We start from the raw sequence: 20424 nt of genomic DNA, 5'->3' as shown, positions 1-20424 counted from the left end.
CATTACCCAATATTAATTCCCCCTTCTCATCTTCCAAGAGACCTACATTCACTTTAGCCACCCTTTGCCATTTCGTATAATTATAGAAACCTTTACTATCTGTTTTTATATTTTGTTTACTTTTATAATCTATCTTCCCTTTCCTTATTGCTTGCTTAGTGATTTTTTGTTGCTTTTTAAAGTTTTCCTAATCTTCCAGTTTCCTACTACTCTTGGCAACTTTGTATGCATAAGCTTATAGCTTGATGCCTCCTTTTATTTCCTTAGTTATCCAAGGCTGGCTTTTTCTGTCCTTACTTTTAACTGGAATATACTTTTGTTGAGCACTGTGAAAAATCTCTTTGAAAGTCTTCAACTGTCCCACCATATAGCCTGTGTTTCCAGTCTACACGAGCCAACTCCTCCCTCATCCTGTTGTAGTCTCCCTTGTTTAGGCATAATACACTGGTTTTAGATCAAACTATTGCACCCTCCATTTATAGGAGAAATTCAGTCATACTATGATCACTCTTTCCAAGAGGATCTTGAACAACAAGATTATTAATTTTACCCATCTCATTGCAGGACCAGATCTAAGAGAGCATTTTCCCTTGCTACCTAACATGCTGTTCAAGCAATCACTGATGCATTTTATGAAGTTCTCCTTAAGACTGCCCCGACCAACTTGATTTGCCAGGTCTGTGGAATTTAAAGCTCCCCCATGACAACTGCCTTTCCATTCTTACATGCATCAAATATTTCTTTGTTTATTGCCTGTGCCACTGCAATGTTATTATTCAGTGGCCTATAGACAACTCCCACCAGTGATTTTTTTTTTCCCTTTACTATTCCTAATCTCCACCCAGATGGACTCATTCTGCTCCTGAGATCTTATAACATCTCTCACTATCGCCCCGATCTCATTCTTAATTACGAGTGCCACCCCACCTCCCTGCCTATCCTTCAGTATTACCTGGTACCCTTGGATATTTAATTCCCACTCATCTCCACCCTGCAACCACATTTCTGTAATGGCCATTAAATCATACCCCTTTGTACTGATTTGTGCCAGAAGTTCACTGACCTTGTTTCAAATACTGCAGGCATTCAGATAAAGTGCCCTTGTACTCATTGTCCTTTTAGAATCTAGTAGTCTGTGTGTCCTTTGCATTGACTTTTCTGTACTCCTCTTACTTTTCTCTTTCCTATCTTTTGCTCTAGTCTCTGCTTTGCTTCCCTCTGTCTTCCTGTATGCATTCCCATCCCCCTGCCATATTTGTTTAAACCCTCCCCAACAGCACGAGCAAACAATCCCCCTTGGACATTGATCCCAGTCCTGCCCAGGTGTAGACTGTCTCAGTCCTGCCCAGAACTGATTCCAATGCCCTAGGAATATGACACCCTCCCTCCTGTACCACTGCTTAAGCCACAGTCATCCTAAATATGCTGCTATTCGTACTCTGATTAGCATATGGCACAGGTAGTAATCCTGAGATCATTACCTTTGAGGTCCTACTTTTTAAATTTATCTCCTAGCTCCCTAAATTTGGCTTCTAGGACCTTATCACACTTTTTTCCTATATGGTTGATACCTACATTCACCATGACAACTGGCTGTTCACCCTCCCCTTCCAGAGTGCCCTGCATCTGCTCTGAGACATCCCTGACCCTTGCACCCAGGAGGCAACACACCAACCAAGAGTCCCATTTGTGGCCACAGAAGCTGCTGTCTTTTCCCCTTACTGTGGAATCCCCTACCACTATAGCTCTGCCACTCTTGTTCCTGCCCTTCTGTGCAGCAGAGCCACTCAGTGCTATGATCCTGGCTACTGCTGCCTTCCCCTGATGAGCCATCTCCCCCAACAGTATCCAAAGTAGTATATCTGCTTTGGAGGGAGATGACCATAGGAGACTCCTGCGGTACCTTCCTGCTACTGCTCTGCCTGTTGGTCACCCATTCTCTATCCTTTCTGAGGCCTCAAACTGAGGTGTGACCAACTTGGTAAATGCACTATCCACAACATTCTCAGCAGCACAGATGCTCCAAAGTGAATCCACGTGCAGCTCCAGTGCTGTCATGCAGTCTGTCAAGAGCTGCAGCTGGTCACACTTTCTGCACAGTCATCAGGAACACTGGCAGCCTCCCCAAGTTCCTACATTGTGCAGGAGGAGCATGACACAGGTTTGAGCTCACCTGCCATGACTAAAAAGCTTTGAGGGAAAATAAAGAGACAGAAAAAATGAATAAGAACCTACCCGCACCTTACCTTAGTGTTGCTCACCCTCCTCACTGAAGCCTGGTATTCACAGGTTCACTCTCAAAATGGCCACTCTACTTGACCCTAACTTTTTATTAGCTGCTGATAATTAGCCAATCACTTATTAACTAACAATTAGCTGACTCACCTCTTAAATTCCTGCAAGTTAAACTCACAAGCAAGCAAAGAGACTCACTTCTTTTCATATCTCCTGTTTTTGCTCAAAGTCACCAAAGCCTCAACTCCCCACTCTAACACTGATCCACTGTCACAATGGCAGCTCTGCTTAGCCCTTATTTCTTTTCATTGGCTGCTGTTAACTAGCCAGTGAGCTAATCAACTATTAACAACTTGCAGATGTGCCTCTTTTAAACTCCTGCAAATTTCTCGCTCCAAGTCCTGACTTCTGCAAGGTGAAACTCGGTGAAATTTGCACACAATCTTGGCCAACACCTCAGTCCAAATCTATACCACATTTTCAACTGGAATTCTTTGAATGGAATGCTAAATGAAAAGATTCCTGTCCTTCTTGTGGATAGTGAGAATTCCATTGCACTGAATGAGGAATGATTCCTGACCAACATTTGATTCCTCAACAAGCAAACATCCAATGCCAAAATATTTAATTGGTCATTTGTCTAAACCAAATTAATTGTCATATTTGTTGTCTTAAGTTGCAGTGTCCCAAAAATGTGCTGGATGGCAGGTTAATTGACTCCTGTAAATTACCTCCAGTGCTAGTAAATGGAGAATTGGAGGACACAGTGGACCCATGACAGAGAATTAAATGAAGGGAAATAAGTGGGGGATTAGGACCAATGGCATGCTCTAGGAGATGACACAGAAGGGCTGTATGGCAGCCTCCTGTGTTGTATGGAAATATGAGTGAATGAATTAGTTGTGTGAACTGCTTTGGGAGGTTTTGAAGATTGGTATTACTGTTAGTTTATTATTGTCATTTGTACCAAGGTACAGTGAAAAACTTGTCTTGCATATTGTTTGTACAGATCAATTCATTACACAGTGCATTGAGGTAGTACAGGGTAAAAACGTGAGAATTTCACATTGTGAGCACTCATCATTTTTGAATATAGATGGTCAATAATAGACCTTTTTTTTCATTAGTAATGGTGTTGGAATGGTCAGTATTTAAGCTTTCAAGGATCTTAATGACTTGGTTCAAAGTGCATTATCTAGTGCAGTACTAAGTCATATGGATGGATACAAATTTATTTTATACATGTTGTATACCAGGGTTGAGTTAGTTAATCCCAGCCAAGGGAGTATTGTTCAAAGCAAAACAATTAAGAGCAGGCTCACACTTCTGTGATGCTATCCATTGACTTTGCTACACAAAAGAAATTGGGCAGATGAGGAGAAAAATGTTAATACAACAGAGATTATGAATTGCAATACACTGCCTGGAAACAGATTCAAAAATAACCAACAAGGATATTGGATATGTACTTAAAATTCTGTGAAGTTTTGAGTGAAATTAATTGGTAGCTGTGGCAGTGTGCTGGCATTTTGGGCTGAATGCTGTTAGCCTAGGTGAGTGAGGCTAAATAGTCATACAGTGACTAGGCCTTTGCAAAATGGAAAGCAGTAAGACTGCCTGCAATGATCCAACTGCACCTTAACATTGCCATTAATTCTTGGAGGGCAGATGCCATTTATTGCCTGTCCCATGAAAATTTGCTGATACTGCTGTCTTGACCTACAGTAGTGCAGAGATTTAATACAACTGTAACTCACTAGGCCACTTCACATGATAGTTCAGAGCCATTCATGTTATTCAAAGTCAAGTTTATTATCATATGCACAAGTATAGGTATGCACAGGTGCAATGAAAAACTTACTTGCAGCAGCATCGTGGGCACATAGCATCAGATAAGCAACATTCACAAGAAAAACATAAATATAAATTATACAAAATTTATACAAGAAAGAGCACAATTAGAACCAAAAAAAAAACAAAGTTCATTGTAGTGCAAAGTGATCAAAATGGTCATAGTGTTGCTGTACTGAGGTAGTGATTAGGGATGTGCTGGTTAGTTCAAGAACTGAATGGTTGGAGGGAAGTAGCTGTTCTTGAACCTGGTGGTGTGGGACTTCAGGCTTCTGTACATTCTGCCTGATGGTAGCTCTGAGAATATGGCATAGCCTGGATGGTGGGGATCTTTGATGATAGATGTTGCCATCTTAAGGCAGCGCCTTACGTAGATTCTACCGATGGTCGGGAGGGATGTGCCTGTGATCTATTGGGCTGAGTCCAGTACTCTCTGCAGCTTCTTATGTTGAGGGAGTGAAGAAGTAATGGACCAGATCAGGTACAGACAACAGGTTCCTTTCCCTGAATGAGTAAATCATTTGAAATGTTGAGAGTCCAACAGCTTTGTGGTCACTTTTATTGATAACAGCAATTCACTTCCAGAACTTTTGATACTGAATTCCTGTTCCCAAATTGCTTTGGTGAGATTTAGATTCTAATTTTCTGGATTATTAGTCCCGTAATTTAACTATTTACGTCAATACATAAGTCAATGACTTCAAGGTCAGATGATAATAAAAGTTACAGTTAAGCAGTTGGCATCACTGCATGCGGATATGTCTCTGATTTTTATTCCCCACAATATCAAAAAATAAGTTTATTTGCCTGTCTACTCGAGCCCCTTCGCATAGCCTTGCTTGCAAATTATTGCGTGTGTCTGAGATTGAACTTCTCTAGGGCCTCATATGGAAGAACATGTGGAACTCTAGAAAGCGTGTGCATATTGAACTGGTGTTACGCACTTAATGAGCATATTCTAATGGATTCCATTTTGCATTCATTGCAGTATCTTTAAAAAAGAATAAGTTACAACGATTACGATGTACTTCCTAATTAAATGTTGCCTAGAATGCTGGGGAGAATTCATTGTTCGTCTTCAGAAGAGTGTTTATGTCCACCTGCAAGGACTTAACTTTTCATCTAACGGTTGCCTCCCTTTTTACAGTACATTTCCTCTTCAGTATTCACTGATACACCAGCTGAATTATGTGCCATGAACACAAATTGAAATTACAATCTATTGACTTATTAGGCCACTTCAGAAGATAGTTCAGATCAACCACATTGGGTGTGGTTGATAATTATAACATGTTTTTTCAATACATGTAACCCCTAAACACATTTATTGTGTGTGTGTGTGTGTGTGTGCGTGTGTGTGTGTGTGTGTGTGTGTCTGTCTGTCTGTCTGTGCATGGATGCTCATGTGCAAACTTGTGCCTGTAGAAGCTTAGCTGGTGTGTATATTAGTACCTTCATAACTATTACTCCCATTGTGATATGTGTTCGTATTCTGCTGGGGTATAGTATGTAGAGGATACTGATTGTGAGAACATAGAACAGTACAGCACAGGAACAGGCTCTTTGGCCCCGATGTCTGTGCCAGCCACAATGCCAAATTAAACTAATCCCTTCTTCCTGCACATGATCCATATCCCTCCATTCCTGCATATTCATGTGCCTTTCTAAAGGCCTCTTAAACGCCACTATTACATCTGCTTCCACCATCACCCCAGGCAGTGGGTTCCAGGCACATACCACTCTCTATGCAAAAAAAAACTTGCCCTGCACATCTCCTTTAAACTTTCCCCCTCCCACCTTAAAGCTGTGCCCTGTAGTATTTGACATTTCTACCCTGGGAAAAAGATTTTGACTGTATTTTTGCAGTTGTCTGATTGAGTTTGTTGAAAGGATTGGCCTGAGTTTTTTCATTTGTGTTTAGTGTAACATGCAGTAGACTGTATAGTTACAGCAAGTTTTGGAATACTTGATGGTTGTTTCTATTTATTGTGAGATTGAGCCACCTCCAATTTTGCTTCATCTCATACTATCAATAAATCATTCTATTTCTTTCCACCTCTTGCTTATCTTATTCATAAATCTTATCTTGCTCCTGTCTTATAAATAAATCATTCTATTTCTTTCCACTTAGCTTTCCCTTGAACACATCTAATTTATTCCCTCATTTTTCCCTATAGCCAATATGTGTCCTGCATGTCTGGGCTGGGGGATTGGGTGTGTTCTTGTTGAAGAACGTTTGTGGGCATCCTGTTTAAGTAATCCCATGGTATCCTACAGTGGAGTATGGAGGAGCAGGGGGTGGATACTTGGATCATGTCCTCGTTATGGAGGAAATAACCAGAGCCTCTGCTGCAGTTGGCCTCAGTTACGGAGCCCATTCCAACCTGTGCATCAATCAGCTGGTGAGAAACGGCAATGAAGATCAGAAGAAGAAATATTTACCTAAGGTAAAGCAGCAATTACCATGTTGAACTCAATTAATCTTCCAACAATTTAAATGCTGTTAAGGAAAGAAACAGTCTATTTCTGCCAGTGTTCCTGCCATATTATGTCTCATCTCCATACTGATTCTGCTTTCTGTTCTTTTGAGTCACTATCACTCACCATTACTGTCATTACACTGTTCTTTATTTTCAGGGCTCCCACCTTTTTACCCTTTTCCATTTTGTCTCTTTTTCTAAACTTCAAATGCATGGAATATTTAGTTCCCAGAATCCGTCACCATGCAGCCAAGTTTCTATAATACTATTAGGTCAAACCCACTTTTCTGTGTCCCATTAATTAGGTTGTCTTATTATGAATAAGAGAAACATTTATAGAATTTTAACCTTTCACCTCTTACTGCAGCACACAAGGAGGCCATTTGACTCATCAGGTTCATGCTGGTTCCCATCAGAACAATCCCATCAATTCCATCCCTTTTGCCTTGTAGACTTGCAACTTATTCTCTTTCACATGCCCATTAACTCCACCTTTTCTTGAATTGATCTTGTTTACTATCCCCATTAGGCTTACAGACCCTTCCCATCATGTTTTCCTTAACGTTGTGTAAATGGCTATTTTGCTTCCGTGGGCTCAACCTTTCTCAATTTATAACCTAGGCTTCTTAAATTAGGAGACCATACCAAAAAATCCAATCTCATTTGAGGGAACCCTTCACTACCCAAAAGGAAAGTTACACTGAGAGATCCAGTCCAATTCCCTTCTAAGTTCAAATCCTGAGGGGACTGTTACAAAGAGTCATCGAGAGATACAGCATGGCAGGCCCTTTAGCCCACCAAGTCTGTGCTGACCATCAAGTGCCCATTTTTATACTAATCCTATCCTCACCCATTTTATCCTCTCTACATTCCCATCAACTCCTGCCAGATTTTACTACACATCTACATATTAGGGGCAATATATAGTGTCCAATTAACCTGCCAACCCACATGTTTTTGGGATGTAGGAAGAAGCCAGAGCATCCCATGGATATCCACGCAGCCACAGGGAGAACGTGTAAACTCTGCATTGACAGCACCGGAGGCCAGGATTAAACCTGGGTGACTGGAGCTGTGCAGTGGCAGCTCCACTAGCTGTGCTGCCCCCTTACAGTATAATGGCAGGCTCCAGTATCTGTAAAATGGCACCAGAGTGGAGCAGCTAACAGTTGAGTTGTGTTACCCGTTATACTGTGTGCTCTGTCCAATGATAAAGCGGCTCTACTTAGCTTCATTATATTGTAGCAAGGCCAGAGGTGTGAGACTGCCTCTTAACTGTACACTTGCATTCCCTGACTACATTTTGCTTCCTGTAAACAGACTTTTCCTATTGCTTTCCTGTCAGCATGGACTGGATGAGGATTGATCTTATTGAAAGGTGCAGAGTTCTTTGATAGCATGACAGGTTGGATGCAGAATTGATGTTTCCCTGGCTGGGGTGCAAGAACCCAGGTCACACTCTCATTTCCGTTAGCAATGAGAGGAAATTTCTTTACCAATAGATTAATGGCATTCTTTACCCAAGAATCTGTGAAGTGTCAATCGTTAAGAATGTTTAAGACATGAGATTGGTAGATTTTTAAGTATTGAGGGAATCAAGGAATGTATGGGCTCAGTGCAGAAAAGTGTTGCTGAAATCAAAGCTTCCATTTCTTATGCTCTCATGACAGTGAAGTGTAATGTAACTGCCACAAGGTTTGTTCAGTTAAGAATTATAAATTTATGACATGTATCTGACTGTTCTACTTTTTGTTAAACTGCCATCTCAATTAGTGAGCTTATAGGAGTTAGTAGACAGTGCCTGAATTCATTTCTGGAGAGCTGCCATTCTGAAAGGGTAATGACAGCTGGATGATGCATTCTGACTTTATTAATAGTATACTACCAGTCTCATTGGACTAGCAAAGCATGCTTAATCAAACACCAGCTGTTATTACCAGTAATGCAAAGATGAAACAGGTAGACGTTATGGTCAAATTACCACGAAGGTTTCAGGAATTTCAACCCAAATGCCCAGAATTCCTCCATTCCACATTTGTTCCAAAAATAAGATAACATAGTCAAGTTAAAATTGCGATGGAACGACAAGCCAGCAACATTTTAAAGAAGGATTTTAGCATATGAAACAAGGTGAGTGTTCTTGAATTTGGCAACTTCAAGTGACCCAAAATCTGTTGAAGTAGTGGGTATATTTTGTATTTATTTACTTTTCAGGATGTGGGGATTGCTGGCAAGGCCAGGATTTATTGCCCATCCCTAATTGCCCTTAACAAAGTGGAGGGAAAAGCTAATCTTGAATTTCCGTAGTCCTTTTTGTTGAAGATGCTCTCATGGTGCTGTTGGGGAAGGAGTTCCAGGGTTTAGACAAAACGATGACGGAACAGCAATATATTTCCAAGTTAGAATGGTGTCCTTTGCCCTTGGTAGAGGTTACATGTTTAACATTGCTGTGGGAGTAGCCCTGTTGAATACTGTACTGCAGTGCATTTTGTAGATGGCACACTGCAACCATGGTGTGCTGCTGCTGGGGGATGAATGTTTAGTGTGGTGGCAGTGAGATGGCAATCAAGTGGGTTGCTTTGCCCCAGATGTCGAGCTTCTTTAGTATTTTTGGAGTGGCATTTATCTAGGCAAATTGGAGTGTATTCCATCAAGCTCTTACGATGCCTTGTAGATGGTAGAAAGTCTTTGGGATATTGGGATGTGAGTTGCTTGATGCAGGATAATACCCAAGCTCTGACCTGCTGTTGAAGCCACAGTATTTATGCGGTTAGGCATATGGTTTTCTGATTAATGGTGACATTCAGGATAATAGACTTGGCTATAGTAATGTTGTTGAATGCCAAGGGTAGGTAATTAGACTCTGTCTTGTTGGAGGTGGTTATTGCCTAGCACTTGCAGTGTGAGTGCTGTTTGCCACTTACCAGCCTGTGCTTGAATGTTGTCTAGATCTTGTTGCATGCTGGCATGGGCTGCATCATTTTTTTTCTGAGGACTTGTGAATGAAATTTAACATTGTGTAGTCATTGGCAAATACTCCTGCCTCTGACCTTGATGGAAGGAAGGTCCTTGATGAAGCAACTGAAGGTATTTTGGCGTAGGACATGAGGAACTCCTGAGGCTACAGCCAAGTGCTGGTAAATGAGATTAGTATAGATGGGTAACTTGATGATTGGCATGTGCATGGTGGGCCAAAGGGTCTGTTTCTATTCTGTATGACTACGATTGACCTTAAACAACCATACCTCTTTCCTTTGTGCAAATTAGAACTATAGATATTGGAATGATTTTTCCTTCTTCTCCTTCAGTTTTGACAGAGATCCTTGATGCCAGACTAGGTCAAATGCAGACTTGACATTAAAGGCAGTGACTCTTACCTCACCTCTGGAATTCAGCTCTTTGGTCCATGTATGGATTAAGGTTGCATTGAGTTCTGCAGCAAAGTGGTCCTGTCAATGTATAAGCTGGACATCACTGGGCAGGTTATTAGTGAGTAAGTGCTGCTTGATGGCATCAGCAACATCTTCCTCACTTTGATGATTGAGCGTAGACTGGATGATAATTATCTGAATTGGAATTGTGCTGGTTTTTGTGGGCACAACATAACTGGATTATTTTCCACATTGTCAGGTAGACAGCAAGTGTAGAAAAGTCTTTAAAGCATCACCTTACATCTAGAAATAAATTATTTTTGTTATATTCTATAAATTGCTCCTGCAGCAGTTTCTGATCCTCACTCCAGTTGATTAGTGAAATGAGTTTCCATCTGTTTAATTGATTTTCTCCCTGCAGTTAATCAGCGGCGATCATGTGGGAGCTCTCGCAATGAGTGAAGCGAACGCAGGGTCGGATGTTGTCTCAATGAAAACGAGGGCAGACAAGAAAGGTTTGTGGAAGTATTGGCATAATGAGTGGCACCACAAGGTGCCTGGCAATGGATCTATACACACAGTTCACCCACAGGCTTCCCCCTCCCCTAGCTGGTTGTGATTCCATCTGCCATTCACCTCTCCCCTAATGGTTCATATTATCACCTCCTTTAGTTATCAGATTGCAGCACTGGTAGCCCTTTGTGTTCCTGCATAAGTCTCCAACCTTCACGCTCCCCTCCCTCCACTTCGCCCCATCTGCCTCTCATTTTTTCTCTCTCTCTGTCTGCCTCCATCTGCCGTTTCACCTGCTGTTGTCTCCCAGCTTCACCCCCTCCCCTCCCCTACCTGACACAACCTGCCCGTCATCTTTCACCCTTCCTCAGTCCACCAATCACCTCGGACTCCTGTCTCACCACTCCGCTTCTCTTTATACTGGCCATCTCGCCTCTCCACTCTCAGTCCTGATGCAGGGTTTCGACCCGAAACATCAACAATTTCATTCCTTCCACAGATGCTGCTCGACCTGCTGAGTTCCTCCGGCAGATTGTTTGCTGCTCCTGATTCCAGCATCTGCAGTCTCCAATGGATTTTGATTGTTGCCCTTTGGCATCTACATTTAAATCCAATCCAGAAGGATGAGGTCAAAATAACCTTACATAACAAGTCCGCAATCTTTTAACACTTCCCTGAGTGGGTGCATTGATAGCAACAAAAATCTGCCTAAGAGTCTGCTATATATTACTTTTCTCTCATTCTGTGGCACTTATGGGATTTAAGTGACTTTTATCAAAGCTGACTTTATTTGTTCTGTATCCACAAGTGGTAGCCAGAAATATAAAGGTGAAACTTGCATGGTCTGTATCATGCATCCTCTTCTCACTACAACTACCCTTTCAGTCCATCTTGAGGTGCAGATGAGGCAAAGTGTAGTTTGAATCACAGATGCTTTTATTCCATAGTAGGGTGGCAAGTGAAGATTTACTGGTGTGGCCAGTATATCTTAAGCTTACACAATGATATATAATTAAGTGTTTTTTGTTTAATTCAGTTTTGGGACCCAATGACAGGATCAGCATTTATTTCCCATTCCTAGTTGTTCTTGACTAGGTGCTGATGAGCTGCCTTCTTGAACTGCTGCACTCCTTTTTTAGGTTAAGGTACTCCCCCAGTGCTATTGGGTAGGGAGCTCCAGGATTTAGACCCAGCAACAGTGAAGGACCGGCAATGTATTTCCAAGTCAGGATGAGTTACAAATTGGAGCAGAACCTGCAGATGGTGATGTTCCCCTGCACCTGCTGCCTTGTCCTCCTTGGTGGTTGTCCTCCTTGGTGGAAGGGGTTTGGGAGGTGCTGTCAGAGTAGCAATGATGAGTAACTGCTATGCATTTTGTAAATAGTACACACTAGTACACATTGGGCATCAGTGGTGAGGGAAAGAAGATGGTGGATAGGGTGCCAGTCAAGCAGGCTGCTTTTACCTGGGTGATGGCAAGCTTTAGGAGAGTTGTTGGTGCTGCAGCCATTCAGGCATGGAGATTATTCCATTGCACTTTTTACTTGCGTCTTATAGATGGTGGAATGGCTTTGGGGTGTCAGCAGGTGTGTTGTTTGCTGCAGGGATACCCTTTCCTTGAGGACTTAAAGACCAATTTCTTCTGCTGTATACTACTGTGCCACTCCCACTGGATGCATAGTCCTTTCCACGAGACAAGTCGTACCCAGGAATTGATGGAGTAATCTGTCGTTACTTTACAGACTGTATCAGGCTATTGCCTGACCAGTCTGTGAGCCAGCGCTCCCAATTTAGACACCAGTCCCCAGATGTTTGTGAAAAGGATTTTTCAAGGTCATTTGGTCTAGGAGTGACTTGTCTGAATTCAACATCCAGGTTGATTCCAGATGGGGTCAGTCTGGTTTTATTCTTCCTCTGTTTGAGAGGAGCAGTAATGGTATTGAGTGAATTGCTAGGCCACTCCAGAGGGTATTTAAGAGTCAATTACATGGGATGGTCCAAAGTTGCCTCCAGACCAAGCTGTCTGAGGAGCAGAGACATCCTTTCTGAAGGGCATTAATTTTTTTTTATGACAATCTGGTAGTTATTTTTACAGTCATCTTTACTAGTTACTTTTCCAAATTCCAGATGACTAATCTGAAAATAAATCTCACAGCTGCCATGATGGAATTTGAACTTGGGTCTCTGGATTATTAGTTTGGTAAATTAACCACTGTGCCACCACCGCACCCCATGTCCTCCCAGTGTTGTGGCATTTCCCACATTGATAGGTTCTCATGTTTAATGTCAAGCTAATTATTCTGTTGGAATCCTGTTCCAACAATCCCGCTTTTCTTTTGCAGTTTTTTTTGTTGGCTGTCAGCCTGTTCCCCAAAACGAGACTGAGTTGGTGGTGTTTGTGTTCAGGCTTATTCCAGTCTGTAAGCAGATTGTGTCTGGGGAAGGCTGACTCCAAGCAGTATACATAACCATCTGACATCTACTGAACTTTGGAACCACAGCCCACTTCAGAGCTCTCTTGAAGAAAAAAATAACCATCTCAAACGAAGTCCAAATCTCATTTGCATTTTGAAATAGCTCCCATCTTAATCTTATTTGTACCAAGATGGCCAGAGAATCCTGAACCATGCAAATAAATCTACTCTTAAAGAGGCCAGAAATCTGATAGTTTTGGAAGATGTTGTTGCATTTAATGTAGCAGTGAGTAAATTCTGAGGTTGGAAATATAGATACCTCATTCAGGCAATGTACAGTGAACCATGCTGTATTTCTACCCTTTGAAAATGATCCTACCAAATCGGGAAAATTGGTCAAATCCCAGCAGATTTCAACTTTGCTTGCCTTAATGGAGAAATGGTGTCATACAGCAAAGAGACTAACCTTCCAGCTCACCAAGTCTGAGATGACCATCAAAGTTTATTGTCATATTGCCAAGTACATGTATGCACAGGTGCAATGAAAAACTTACTTGCAGCAGCATCACAGACACATAGCATCAGATAAGCAGCATTCTCAAGAAAACCATAAATTAACATACATTATAGACAATTTTTACAAGAAAGAACATAATTAGAACAAAAACAAAGTACATTTTAGTGCAAAAATGAAAAATTGCAGTGCAAAAAAAATCAATTGTCTGTTTACACTAATCCCATTTTATTTTCCCCATGTTCTAAGAATTACCTACGCATGAGAGGCAATTTACAGTGGCTAATTAACCAAGCAAGCTGCATTTCTTTGGGATGTGGGAGAAAATCTGAGCACTTGGAGGAAACCCATGCAGCCACAGGGGGAATGTGTAAACTCCATACAGACAGCATCAGAGGTCAGGATTGAACCTGGGTTGCTGGAGCTGTGAGCCAGCAGCTCTGCTAGCTATGCCACTATGGTGCTCAAAGTCCTATTGCTCAGGAGAAAAATTTCTTTTGACATTTGGACAATAAAACAAATAACATAGAAAATGGAGATGTCCAGGACTTAATGCAGTGATCTTTTGATCATGCTGATTCCAATAATCATTTTGTTTCGCTGTCTTTGTCATTTTTGCTTCCTTTTTTAAGGCGATTTTTACATCCTCAATGGCAACAAGTTCTGGATTACCAATGGACCTGATGCAGACATTCTGATTGTTTATGCCAAGACGGACATTAATGCCAAACCAGCATCCCATGGCATCACAGCTTTTATTATAGAGAAGGTAACGTTTTACTCATTTCTCATCAGGATCATTTAAGGAACTGTTTCTGTATTATCTTACAATGTGGGAGGCCATTTGGTCCATTGAGTCTTTGTCAGCTCACAGACCAATCTCATTCCGCCACCAGTTCTTTCCCTGTAACCTGTTCTCCCCAAATGCTCATCAACTCCCCCCAGATTCTACCACTCACCTATACACTTAGGGGCAATTTACAGTGGCCGATTAATCTCCCAACCCGCACGTCTTTGGGATGTGGGAGGACACAGGGTGAACATGCAAAGGCCACACAGCATGGGAAGTCAGGGTTGTAATCGGATCACTGGCATCATGAAGCACCAGTCCTACTAGCTGTGCCACTGTGACATTGGATATTTGTAAAGCAGCATTACTTTCTATTTAACATAATGATGTGAGGTTTTGTATCTTCTAAGCCTGTTGATGTGTAAAATTTACACTTGTTTTTCAAGAGTGAATTGTGGCCATGTGCTATTCCATGAAGGTAAAGCTGTACTTGGCAAATTGGGAATCACTTGAGGAATTCATAGCTAGGTGTGGTGGTCAGGGATTCCCACATGGAGCACTTAACAGGTATAGGATCTCCTTGTGGAGTCCATCATGGGCCTGATAATCTGCCATCGCCATGGTCATTAAGCGACTGTGTGGATCTCACAACTGGGAGTGGGCAATCTGGAGTGCTCTTGTCAAGGCCATGGTTGAGCCTGGTAGACTTCACAGCTGGGCCCAGTAATCTGGGATCCCTGTTCAAGGACCTTGGCTTCAACTGGTACTCAAGCATCTCTTTATGGACATTATGGCTGGATGTGAGGACCAGACTTGCTCACCACCCATTTTCCCCAATCCTGCATAGCTGAGAGCTTGACGACTTGAAAAAATTATATTGAGAAGCCTTTGATCTAAGGAATGAGTTGCCTGTCAGTGTTTGCATGATAATAGATTCAGTAATAGAGTCATTGTCTCTCCTTTGCTGTGGGGACAAGATGCTTTCTTGCGAAGGGAAATTTATAGGGAGGTTTAGCAAGTATCAGTCAGGAATAGATTTGCAGAGTGACCGACAAATTGCAGAAGATTTAAGTGCTGGGCTAGAAGTCCTAAGTTACAAATGGAGCAGGTTTAGAGGGAATGTAAAAAGATCATTTTGGAGGGAGAAAACACTAGTTACAGGAGAAACCTGGCAATGAGGAACATTCCTTCTGCACGCTCATCCAAAACGACACTATCACAATGTTGTGCTGGTCCTTCTGTGATTCCAGCATTGTTGCTTCAACTGAATTACCTTTCCATTTCAAGTGGTGTAACAAGGCAGGTTGGCTCGAACGCCGTAGGTCTTGTTGCTCGTGCACCACTCTTGTCCCCAGTCTGCACCTTCTGTGTTGGAATGGGTGGTCTTTGGAATGGGATAGAGCAGTGGTTCTCAACCTTTAATTCCCACTTGTTCACACTTGGTAAAATAGGTGCCCCTCCCTCCCGTGTTTTAACATCTGATAACATAAGCTGATCCTTTTGAGAAGTTGGGGCTATCCAGGAGATTTTCATATAGCTGATGCAACGAGCATGCCAAGTATATTTTTACTTTAGTGAACTTTCTAATTGCTTCAATATTTTTTTAAGACCCTTATCATCTTTGCCTCACTCCCCAGGATGCCGGGCACCCCAAGCCGGGTACCACTGGAATAGGCCATTCCCAACTCACACAGCCAATGTAACTTTGGACTGTTGTGGGATGAAGAATACATGGGGGATTTCATCCACATCCTTTCATAAATGGCAGACAGATCAAGTGTATTACAGCAAGTCTGATTGTTACCTGTGTATTACAGGAAGGCTGATTTGTCTTTATTCTGGTATGTCTCAGACAATTACCTTTCCAAGCAGCCAACATTTGTAACATTGATGTCTGCTCATATGTTCCTCATGCACATATTTTGTATGTCTGTCCAGGGTGCATTTGAATCTCTATTTTGGAGACTTGCTACCCCCAGTTTATATTTTGCGTGTGTTTGAAATCCCTTGTTGTTGCATCAGAGAAGTCTAGCCATCCCAGAGTGAGAAGTAAAGTGGAATGGGCTTGTTGTATTTGCCTTGCTTCCTTGTAATGCTCCCTCTTCTTTCTAAAGAAGAGGGCAGAAGCAGGTATTTAAGATGCATGACCAGCTGATAGCCACGTGCAGCTGGGGAGGTGGAACAGCTCTGAGAACAAGACAGACTACTGTGGTTAACCTCAAATCAGTTGCCAACAGAATTGATGTTGTTTTGATGTTGTCTTTAAGGGTATGCCTGGATTCAGTACAGCTCAAAAACTCGATAAGTTGGGAATGAGAGGCTCCAACACATGTGAGCTAATCTTTGAGGACTGCAAAGTGCCAGGTATTAAACTGTTCCTGTATTTGAACCTAATTATTGTGTGATCTGGAAGCCTGAAAGGGTGGTGGAAGCAGTTTCAATAACATCTTCTTGAGAGGGAATTGGATATGTACTTGAAAAGAACATAATTTGTAGAGTGGCATTGGGTGGGTGGGAGTAATTAGATAGTTACAGAAAACTAGCAGAGACAAATGGGCTGAACATACTCCTCAATTGTATGACAGAAGAAAAGGAATCTTAGGGACATTGAAGGAGCCTGCTCCATGAGTCTTCAGCCTGTTTTATGCTCAGCGTCGTGATAATGTGGCAAACAATTGAACCTTAATAGGGCAGCCACTGCCCATCACCACCTCCCCAGTCCAATGAAGATAGGATTGACCAAAGACATAGTTGTCTATTGAATATAATTAATGAAGCAATTGTGTGTGAGTGGTCCCATTCTGTGCTTGCACAGCATGTTATTAAAATACAGCTTCAAACTCAACTTCTTTTGGATCATATGTCAGTGATTAAGTCCACTTTGTACAGATCATCTTTTGAGGATTTGGGTAGGTACCAGAGCTAATCAGTGGTCCTGTGATCTGTGACATCCAGAACACTGCTTTGAAGAATGATTGGGTTCACGGGCCTGATTATGAGTGTGCATTGAGAATTCCTAGGCAATGAAATATTGCAAAGGCTTTCTCTGTGGTGAAGGGTGAAGGACTGTTGTTGAGTGCCCTTCATCAGTGGACAGCCGCAGTACGGACAAAAGCCTACTTCTTAAAAGGTGTGATGTTGATAGCTGCCTGATGTCTATCATTTAATGGTTTCAGCCAACAACATCCTGGGAGAACTAAACAAAGGTGTCTATGTGCTGATGAGTGGTCTGGACTTGGAACGGCTGGTGCTGGCTGCTGGCCCTCTAGGGTAAGGAATTACTTGTGTCCCTTCCCATAGCTCATATAACACATCTGTTAGACAGTGATTGATGTTTTAATGTGAAATAGAGTATTTGAATACAAATATCTTCTGTACTGTGAGTGGCACTTCAGGTCAAACTTATGATACTCGTTTCCATATTTATCTTTCCTCATGACATAGAAGGAGGTTGTTCAGCCCACTGAGTTTATGCTGGTTCATTCCCATAAGTCCCAGTCCCCAACTTGTTTCCCTGTAACCTGTTCTATCACACATGCCCATTAATTCCTCCCAAATTCTCCACCCAGCTACACTAGAGATAATTTACAGTCACCAGTTAACTAACCAACCAGCATGTCTTTGGGATGTGGAAGGAAACCAGAGTACCCAGGGGAGACCTACACAGAGAGGGGGAAGAATGTGCAAACTCCTCGCAGACAGCACCAAAGGTCAGAATTGGTTCGGGGTGCTGGATCTGTGAGGCAATCAACACTACCTGCTGAGCCTCTGTTCCACATCTGTGTGCTTTGTGCTTTGAGAACATAAAGGTGGGGCTGTTATACAATACCCTCTTTATGCAGTTACTCCAAGAACGAACCAAACTCCGTTGATTGCAGGCAGCATAACTACTGTGTTGAAAATAGTCAGCGCTTCTCATCTTCTCTATTTTACCCCAGTTTTCCCTGCGAATCTCTTAAAAGTATGGATTCTGGCTGGGGTAAAGATCCAAGGCTGTCTGCAACCCTCTGTGTGTGTTTGACTATATAGTGCAAGCTGAGCAAAGAGCGATGCCAGGCAATTTGAACATAAAGACATATCAGCTGAGCCTTTTCTTATCATTGCACGTGGTATCATGTGTCGCTCTGTTCTCTCTGAAATAGGTAGAGAACTGTGAGTGTGATCCAGGCTGAAATTCCAGTATGGTATTGCTGTCGGAGTTGCCATCTTTCAGATAATATGTTAAACCAAAGCCCCATCTGCATCTCAAGGGGATGTAAAAGATCCCTTGGTACAAAAAAGAACAGAGGAGTTTTCGCTGCTCTCCGAACCAGTATTTATTCCTCAGTCACTGCACTTCAAGAGTACTTGATTGCTCGTAAGTGCTGTTGGAGAATCTGAGGTCATGGAAAGTTATGTATATGTAAATATATCTTTTTAACTGATTGGAATCTGCTCTAGATCCTTGGTGCTATAGAAGGACTAAAATATTCCCTCAATAAATGTTTATTTTCTAACACACACACAAAAAACCCAGAAAATGCAGGAAACACGCAGCACATGGAAGTAGAAACAGAGTTAACCTCTCAGGTCAAAGATCCCTGGTCAGACTTGGAAGAACAGAAAACAAGTTAGCCAGGGGGTGGATGAATAGGACAAAAGCAATATCTCTGATAGGATATAGCTGGTTTACCATAGGGATAAGCTGTTGATAATGTTATCTGGTTGATAGATTAATAGGGGCTGTTAGAGAGAATACAAACAAAGGAACATGTAAAAACTGTGCAATGCAGAACTGTAGGAAATGTCCAGCAGGTCAGGCTGTACTAGTGGGGAGAGAAAAACTGAGTCAGTGTTAGAGATGGATGACCTACTGACCAGTTCTGATGCACACAGAGCAAGTGAGTTATCTGCAGTTGTTGAATTCGATGTTGTGTCTGGAAGGCTCTAACTTGCCCAGGCGGAAGAGGTGCGGTCCCTCAAGTGTACATTAGGGCTCCTTACAACAGTGCACTAGGCCACAGACAGGCCACATGAAAGAGGCAGAGATTAAACCCCAGTGAATTGAGGGCACAATGTAGACTGAAATTCCGGTATAGTACTAAGATACTGCTGTTAGAGGTACTATCTTTCAGGTAAAACGTTAAACCGAAGTACCACCTGTTCAGATTCCTAGGCACTGTCTCAAAAAAGTGCAGGAGAGTTCTCACTGCTCCGCTAACAATACAACAATAAGTATCCTCACCAACAGTGGGATGGTGCTTTTACTTTATGGTATTCTAAGACAGTAAGCTATTAACCATCAATGACTTGGAAGGTGGTGAATTCAAATGCAGGCCTGGATTCCACTGATGTGCAGTATTGCATCTGGTTGTTGAGGGTAACATAGAATAGGTCAGAACCAAAGGAATAGAGTGTGGAATACAGGTTTATTCCAGATTGACGGGTTATTACAGGCTAGGGTGCCACAATGCTCAATACTTGGGCCTCAGCTCTTTACAATCTCAATCAGTGGCTTCAAAGAGAGCACTGAATGTATTAGATCCAAGTTCTCTGATGATACAAAGCCAAGTGGGAAAGTCAGCTATGAGGAGGATGTTAAAAATCTGCAAAGGGATATAAATGAAGTAAATGAGTGGGCAAGTACATGACAAATGGAATAATATTCAGGAAATTCAAAATTATCCACATCTGTTAGGAAGAGTGGGAAGATAGAATTGTTCTTTTACAGAAGAGAATGTGGGCAACACAGTGGTGCAACTAGTAGAGCTGCTGCCTCACAGCTCCAGCGACCCAGGTTCAATCCTGACCTCTGGTGCTGTCTGTGTGGAGTTTGCATGTCCTCTTTGTGACCGCATGGGTTTCCTCTCGGGGCTCCAGTTTCCTCCCACATCCCAAAAACGTGTAGATTGGGAGGTTAATTCATGGGCCAAAGGCCCTGTCTTCATGCTGTATGACTTCATAACCTCCTAAGAATGTTGGTAATCAGAGGGGTGTGGATGTCCTTGTAACATGAGTCACAGAAAATTACAAGAACGGCAACTAGAAAAGCAAACAATAATGTTAGCCTTTATTACAAAGAGATTGGAGTGCACGATTAAAGAAATCTTACTACAATTATATAGGACATTGGCAAGAACATTCTTGAAGTACTTTTCACGGTATTGGTCTCTTAACCTGATGTATTCCTCAAGCGAATGCAACAAAAGTTAACTCGACCTATGTCTGGGATAGAATGGGGTGAGATTGACTAAAGGACTAGGCCTATTTCTCTCCA

At 42.1% G+C, this 20424-nt stretch overlaps 1 protein-coding gene across 1 annotated transcript in view; it reads left to right on the top strand.

The window, feature by feature from the left end:
- The window catches only part of ivd (isovaleryl-CoA dehydrogenase), a 38462-nt gene that overhangs the window by 9079 nt on the left and 8959 nt on the right, over nucleotides 1-20424 (top strand). Inside the window, exons 4-8 of the mRNA XM_052021418.1 lie at nucleotides 6364-6533; nucleotides 10359-10452; nucleotides 14011-14147; nucleotides 16436-16532; nucleotides 17345-17438. Of these exons, the coding sequence (XP_051877378.1) occupies nucleotides 6364-6533; nucleotides 10359-10452; nucleotides 14011-14147; nucleotides 16436-16532; nucleotides 17345-17438 (592 nt within the window). The remainder of the gene's footprint in view (nucleotides 1-6363; nucleotides 6534-10358; nucleotides 10453-14010; nucleotides 14148-16435; nucleotides 16533-17344; nucleotides 17439-20424) is intronic.

Source organism: Pristis pectinata, chromosome 1, assembly GCF_009764475.1.
Source record: "Pristis pectinata isolate sPriPec2 chromosome 1, sPriPec2.1.pri, whole genome shotgun sequence".
Lineage (NCBI taxonomy): Eukaryota > Metazoa > Chordata > Chondrichthyes > Rhinopristiformes > Pristidae > Pristis > Pristis pectinata.
Note: the sequence above shows the minus strand (reverse complement) of the source record. Positions and strands in the feature narration are given on the sequence as shown.